The sequence below is a fragment of the Bison bison genome, unplaced genomic scaffold (assembly GCF_000754665.1).
Source record: "Bison bison bison isolate TAMUID 2011002044 unplaced genomic scaffold, Bison_UMD1.0 scf7180017864323, whole genome shotgun sequence".
Classification (NCBI taxonomy): domain Eukaryota; kingdom Metazoa; phylum Chordata; class Mammalia; order Artiodactyla; family Bovidae; genus Bison; species Bison bison.
In genome coordinates, this window is record NW_011494895.1 from 2,124,012 (window position 1) to 2,131,481 (window position 7,470).

Sequence of the window (7,470 nt, forward strand, 5' to 3'; positions counted from 1 at the left end):
AGACACGGAAAGCAACCTAAATGTCCATCAATAGATGAATGGACAAAGAAGACGTGGTGTGTATGTATATATATATATATGTCATGTATATATGGAAATGGAATACTATTCAGCCATTAAAAAGAATGAAATAATGCCATTTGCAGCAACATGCATGGACCTGGAGAGTGTCATACTGAGTCAAGTAAGTCAGAGAGGGAGAAATATCCTATGACATCCCTTATATGTGGACTCTAAAAAGAAATGATACAAATGGACTTACAAAACAGAGACTCACAGAGAATGAACTTGTGGTTGTAGAGGGTGGGGGAAAAGGCTGGTTAGGGAGTTTGGGATGGACATGCACACACGGCTGTACTGAAAGTGAGTAGCCAGCGAGGACTCACTGTAAAGCCCGGGGGACTCTGCTCAGTGCTACGTGGCAGCCCAGATGGGAGGAAGCCCAGGGAGAATGGATACATGTATATGTATGGCTGAGTCCCTTTGCTGTACACCTGAAACTTCCACAACATTGTTAATCAGCTATGCCCCAATACAAAACGTTTTTTTTTAAAAAAAGACCCCAAAAATGCCTTGAATTTTCCAGTCCAAACCCCCCCCGCCCCCGCCTCAAAACCCACTCTCTTTCTACTGCATGGGTCCCCTCAAGGTTTTCTGATTAAAACCATCATCTTTCCCAACATAACCCTTCTCCTCTCGTCCAATACAGGCTTTTCATTTCCCTATTTAGTTTGACTGCATTAGGGTGAGTGAATTCATCTCCATCCTCTTCGTGACGTCCGTAAAACTCTTTTTCTTCAGTGCAACTTTATGCGGGGTGATTCAGCCCAGCTTTCTAACTCTGCTTCGGAACACCGGGGTTTTATTCTCTAATCCACATTTCCTTTTGCAGTTTCTTGGACCCCTTTTGGTTGGTGTATGGCTAGCATCCAGTAGAGACGGAGACCACCAGCCCATTTCACACAGGCCGCTGAACAGTCAGAAGACGGTAACAACTCCGAGTCTCTGGTGGCCTGGACTGGATTCAGCTCACTGACCCAGAGGTGAAAGGCTCTGTATTCCATTACTAATCCCCCGAGCTCTTCAGCCCCCTGAAAGTGATTCTTTGGTTTTATTATTGCAAAGGCCATTTATAAAATCATGAACTGGATTTAGGAAAGCAACCATGAAATAGCAAAAGACAACGAACTGATTGAAATTCCTTCAGTGTCTTGTGGGCTGAGGTCTCTCAGACAGTGGGACTGGGGGAAAGTTCTATATCGGCACTGCATTCTGATTTCAGTGGCATGACCAGCTCACTTAGATGTGGCAAGGTCAGATCCACTGACCATGCCTTGAGGAACTAAATCCTAAGTAAAGAAAATGGAAAAGCAAACTATGAAATAGCCAATAATCCTTTATTTTGCACTTCCCCACCTTCATCCCTCTCCAAAAAGCACTAATGGGGTAGATTCTGTGCATGTGAAAATATTGTATAAAGTATTTAGGATGATCTCAAATCAATAGAACAAAACCATGTATCTCAACATAGATGCTTTCTTTGTAGGCATAGAAAAATGTTGGCTTCTAGAACAAGGAGGGCAATGAGATACTGCACTCAAGACGGTGACACTGATCTGCAATTTAACATTCACAGCAGAAAACCTCATTTCTCTAACCACATAATATGTTTTAAAATATGATTAATTCATACACTAATATCAATTTACTTGGCATTTGAAAAAAAATCACAATTTCTATTAATATATTTGTATTAGGTTCAAAGCCCATATTCTAGCATTCAAGATATCCATTAACACTGGCCCAAGTTGGGATTATTTCAAAATCAAGTAAAAGTCCATATTTATTCCAAAGTTGCTAAAATATGCTAATAAAATTAAATTTGATGTTTTACATTAAAAATAAAATATTTGGTTTATCTCTCAGACATCTATTAACATATAATAAATAGTGGGCAGTATAGTAATATAATAAAGTTTTGTGATACCCTGAAATTTGATGAGTTTTCTTTTAAAAAAAAATTGCATAATATACTTCATTTCAGCCTTAAACCACAATATCAATGAACAGATTTGCAGAAATAAAACAATATAAACACAAAATGCTACAGTATTTTTTTTTTTTTTTTTACTTTCGGGGAATCTACATGTCCTTCGAAACAAAAGGAAGTCAAAGAAATTTACAGAAATAGAAGAAATAACAAAACAATTTCAAATCATAAGCCATAGATTTAAATTGCCTTGTTTTCCTTCCAACTGCTCAGGTCCTCCCCCCAGTGTTCTGCGAGGGTTCAGCTCAAGGTAGGTAACTTTGAACTTACGTACGGCTCTTTTTTTTCCAGCCTTCTTTGCTTATGTACAGCAGTAATTACAGATGGGGCTGAAACCGCAGCGCGTTTCACAGAAAGCCAGAATTAAACACGATAAAAAATTTTTTAAAATAACTACTTCATAAATATTTATTATTTACATTAGGGGAGATCTCCTGGTGTGCAGAGTTTTCCTACAAGCTGATGAGATGGGTAATCCATGAGAAGACCACAAGCAGTTTGGAGGAAAGGGCAGGGTTGGGGGATGACAGAGAGAGAGGACAGGTGGGAGAGTCAACAAAAACAAACCACAGAAGAGCCAACAGGACATGATAGAAACCTTTTTCTTAAAAAATATAAGGTATTTCACAAAAAGCCTGAACATTTTACATGTTAGTACTAAAAACAGGGGGTGCAGGGTGGGGAAGCTTCATATATTTTTCATCACAAAAATATTTACTGACACTCCCCCTGGAGTTTTCTTTCATGTGATTACGATTATCTGACTACAGAGGGGAGGAGGCTGGAGACACACACAGCCGACCCACGTCACCCTCGGGCACGGTCAGGGCGGGCCACACGCCATCTTCTCAGCTAACACCTTAAGGAAAAGGCCCTGGAGAGAATTGAGGAAAATCGAAAGGAAAGATTATAGTCTTTTTATTAATAATACTTGTCACTGGTAATAGGAAACGGAGGCGAGGCCCCCCCCGCCCCGTGCATGAGAGTCTTTCTCCGGGGGCGACCACGTGGCCCTTGGCCGGGGGCCCTCGCAGAGCCCCCGGAGGTGGGGGGGGGCGCGTGTTCTGTCCTCAGTCTGGCCGGGCTCAGCGTCCGGGGTGATGCGGTGGGGGGTGGGCGGGGGCACCCCCGCTCCAGGCATCAGTGTGCCCGGTGCTTCCGCTTCTTGTGCTTTTTATCCTTCTTCCTGTTGCAGCACTTGGGGCAGAACCACTGCATCTCTTCTGGGGGCGCGGCCATGATCCCCACGCAGGGCCTACACGGGAACCAAGCAAAAGGCACTTCAGACAAACAGGCTTCAGTGACACACATCTTCCTGTCCTACATTCTTCAGGAATTTCACATCATTCAATAATCTGTTAGGTTTATGGCTTTGATCCCTGGGTTGGGAAGCTCCCCTGAAAGAGGGAAAGGCTACCCACTCCAGTATTCTGGCCTGGAGAATTCCACGGATTGTATAGTCCATGGGGTCACAAAGAGTCGGACACGACTGAGCGACTTTCACTTTCAAGGTGCATTTACTGGACACCCAAGTCACCAGGTCTGTCGGACAGACGCTGCTGCACTCCTGCTGGGCGTGTGGGTGATCACCTTACACGAGCCCCTTCCCCAGGCCCTGCTGGAGACATTAATTAGCTCATTCATCCTTTCAGCCAGAAATAGTCTAATTGTTCTGAGCCACGGCTTTGTCTTTATCTCAGAGACATTGTATAGCGTGTGACTAAGTGGATGCCTATCTTTCATATCTGATATTTTCAAGATAACACAGCGAGACGGTCTGCATGCGTCCTGATGCTGCGCCTTCAGTTTGGGGAGGGCGCTGAGGAGCCGGGGAAGCCACCCGAGCCGCCCCTGTACTCCTGCACTTTATGGCAGTGTTTACGGGGTCCCTCAATGTTTCTGCAGCTGCTACAGAAAATGAATGACAAGAAAGGGAAGGGAACCAACCCCCTGTATCTCCTTTTCCCTTTCTAAAGAATACGTGCACTAAGAGACACATTGAATTTAGGCTGAAGAGCCACAGTCTAAAGACTAATTTTTGGAAACAATACGAACGCCATTCTCTTGGCGCAGGGATTCTGCTCCAGACGCTCTTCCCGGGAGACGAGCTGCCCTGGGACAAGAGCCTGCACGGGCCGGGGCCACGCGTGTGCTGAGCCTCTCCCCCCGTGTCCCGCAGGGGACTCACCAGTGGTACCAGTCGTCACAGTCGTCACAGCCGATCATGGGGCTCCCATCGTCGGGCTTGTTGCAGCCGGGACAGATCCAGATCTGGTTTCCCCACTCGTCTCGGATCTGGGGTGGGGGTGGGGGGGGAAGGAAACCAGAGAGGCATTGAGAAAAAAGAAATCCCAAAAAGGGCATTATAAGGATTACTACATCCTGTGGAGCTAATAAACTGACAGACTAAACGAACAGACCAAAAAACCCAGGAGCTAACAATTTATTAAAGCTGTGATCATGGCCCTCACTATCCTGGCATCATATGGAAAAAAAATGCTACTAAGAGTTCAATGATAAGACCTTTCTTCTACTTTTTGTTTTTTGCCATGTTGCATGGTTTGCAAGATCTTAGTTCCCTGACCAGGGACTGAACCTGGGCCCTGGCAACGGAAGTGCCGAGTCCTAATCACTAGGCCGTCAGGGAACTCCCAAGACATTTTTAATGGCTATTTTAAACTGTCTTTTGAAAGTCATAAAAACAAAACATTTGATAATCATTTCTGTGAGCCATGTGACCTACAGTCACCTTTATCTAAAAAAATACTGGAACACATAGGTTCTGAATGACTACTAATGCCTGATACTTCTGAAAGCTCCCTAGCTCAGCTCTGTGTTGTTCCCTCCACTGCATTCACAGGTCTGGGATTAATAAATACGGCCTATGTGCATATATCGCCTTATTACTTATTAGCCAAACCCTCCTCCTGAACTGGCTGATAAGATCAAGGATATAAAAGAGTTGTTACTAAGTAACTTTCCATTCCCTTTATGACATTTTCAGCAAAGTACAATCAACTAAAGGGCAAATGAAATAAGGGACGCAGGAGGCCAGAGAGCCACACGTTTTCATGTTATTTGGCAACAATTATGCTGTGCTCTGGACTTGACTTAGCAGTTCCAAATAAGAAGCATTCCCAACCGAACCACCTCCTCAAATTCCACATGAACAAGACCAATCTGGAAGAGACAATTCTATGACAGGCTTTCAAAGCCACCAATAACTAAGAGTTAATTTTTTAAAGTTTTGCTGATCACACAGCATATAATTTCATTCAGTTGATTTTGCAAGCTGTAGTCTCTCCTGGTACATTCATATACAACACTGACTGGATATGCAGAAGAAAAACGGTTTTTTGTGTTTGTGTGATGGGTGTATGGGGGGCAGAGACGGTTCATTCTAACTCACGGAATTCTAACTATTTCAAGGTCTGCCATTCTGGAAAGTCTCTGCAAGAGCAGACAAGGCTGTAAAGGTTTCCTGAACAAATCTGTGGGCAGCCACATCCCTGACTTGGGCCTCGTCTCCAGTTTCAAGCAGAGAGACCACCAGTCGGCCTGTGCCAGCTGTCTGGGGTGAAGGCCAGCCCAGCACCCTGCGCCCTGAAGCTGCCATGCATGCCCTGTCCTGCTGCTGACTCTTGAAGTTAGGAGGCCATGACCCTGTGACATGAGAAATCTGCTACAGTGTCCAGCCCCTCGCAGTTCACTAGGCTCTTTCGAAAACACCTGACTTGGTTTCATCCTCCTAAAACAATGCTTGGGTAGGTTAGAAATGGGGAGACTGGAGCTGAAGGAATGTCAGTGCCAGTTCCAGTGTCATAGATTGGGCAGCAACAAAATCAGCCTGTGTCCTTCCTTCAAATCACAGTTTGTCTTCTGTCTACAGAGTGTCTCTGAGGGGACAGAGGCTTTTCGTCTACGCTGTTTATGCAAGTCTGATCTATCTCCAGGGAGTTGACTCAAAAACCCACTGGAGAATCAGATTTTAGAGCTAGAACACACCACAGGGATCACCTAGTCTAACAATCCCTGGTTACAGCTGAAGAAATGGAGGTCAAGGAGATCAAGCATAAAGTCCTCCTCGATTTACCCATCTTGGGGTGACGTTGGCTTCAATTAAACACCTGTGGCAGCTGGTCCTTGAATGCACTGATTTAATGACCACAGATATTTGTATCATGTCTTCCACTGTTGTCTTGAATTGCCAATTTAATATTTTCTCCTTAATATTTCATGTCTTTATATCCTCTCTGAAGACTTCTGAGACTTTCTTCTTATCCTCTGTATCATGATAGTGCCTCAAACACAATGATTCATTGAAATTTCCTTTCAAAATGCCCGTATAGAAATGTAATACTTGCACAATTTTTAACGACAACGGAAGGAGTCCGAGCCTGTCGCCTCCCACGCACATCTATTCTGAAAGATCCGCGCCACCACCAGGCGGACACATCTCAGGCTACATACTCGGTGGTCTCGCGGTGTCAGCTCACTGGGGACCGCCACGTGCCTGAAATCCTTTTGTCATGTGCTCGTGTGTCACACTACGGAGCCCAAAGAGCCTCTTTATTACTCAACTGAATTCAGGGCTTGAGTTAGACCTGATAGTACTGAGTAGGGATGAAACAGGGGAGAACGCTCTCATGACAACCGTGTGAACACATTTGTCAAGGGGAGTTTTTCCACCTGAAGACTTCCTGGGACTCAGGAAGTTCTGTGGTTGACAGGTTCATTTTCATTCATTCTGCAGGCCCTGATATGTCCTGGACCTCAGCCAGTGAGATACTATAATTAGTGCTCCTGCTCAGAAAGAGCGGCTGGCCCATGAGATGTGTGCATGTCATGCTAATTATTCTCTGAAGTGAATCACTGCTTGATCAAGAAAGTCAATGAGGAGTTTGACTGCCACTATTCACCTCTATATTTATACACTGATTGTGCTGTATATATGTTTGTGTGTGTGTATATATCTACATATATAGTTATATTCCAAAACAATGATGAGTAACAAAAACAATGCTCTGACATTATTTATGGAGACTAACTATGCAAACATTCTAACACAATACTTGTCAGCCAAAGGCTTGAAAATGCAATGAACATGCCTTTCCAGTCATGAAGAATTGCTTCTGAAATTCAATGTTGATACATCTGACACTGCTTTTTTAATTGGAAACATTTTCATGAGCAAAGAGCTCTTAAGTGACTTTCTCTTAAATACTCCCCAAAACAGAAAGCAGCTCACCACATAAGTGCTGACCGTCTCCGTGACCACACTGCGGACAGGGGCTTTGGAGCTGGCGGCTCCCGAAGCAGCAGGGGCTGGGGCGGGCATCCCGGCGAGGGGTGCGCTGGCTGGGGCCAGGAGGGGCAAAGGCACCGGGGCAGGGGTGACGTGCATGGCGGCCGGGGCAGGG

General features: G+C 44.8%; 1 protein-coding gene across 1 annotated transcript in view; it reads right to left on the reverse strand.

Annotated features, from left to right (window-relative positions):
• Positions 1-1,391: 1,391 nt before the first annotated feature.
• The window catches only part of TAF3 (TAF3 RNA polymerase II, TATA box binding protein (TBP)-associated factor, 140kDa), a gene marked incomplete at its 5' end in the record, with an annotated part of 122,883 nt that continues 116,804 nt past the window's right edge, over positions 1,392-7,470 (reverse strand). Inside the window, 3 exons of the mRNA XM_010853157.1 lie at positions 1,392-3,305; positions 4,239-4,345; positions 7,299-7,470. The exon at positions 7,299-7,470 is cut by the window's right edge and continues 12 nt beyond it. Coding sequence (XP_010851459.1) covers positions 3,191-3,305; positions 4,239-4,345; positions 7,299-7,470 — 394 coding nt within the window. The remainder of the gene's footprint in view (positions 3,306-4,238; positions 4,346-7,298) is intronic.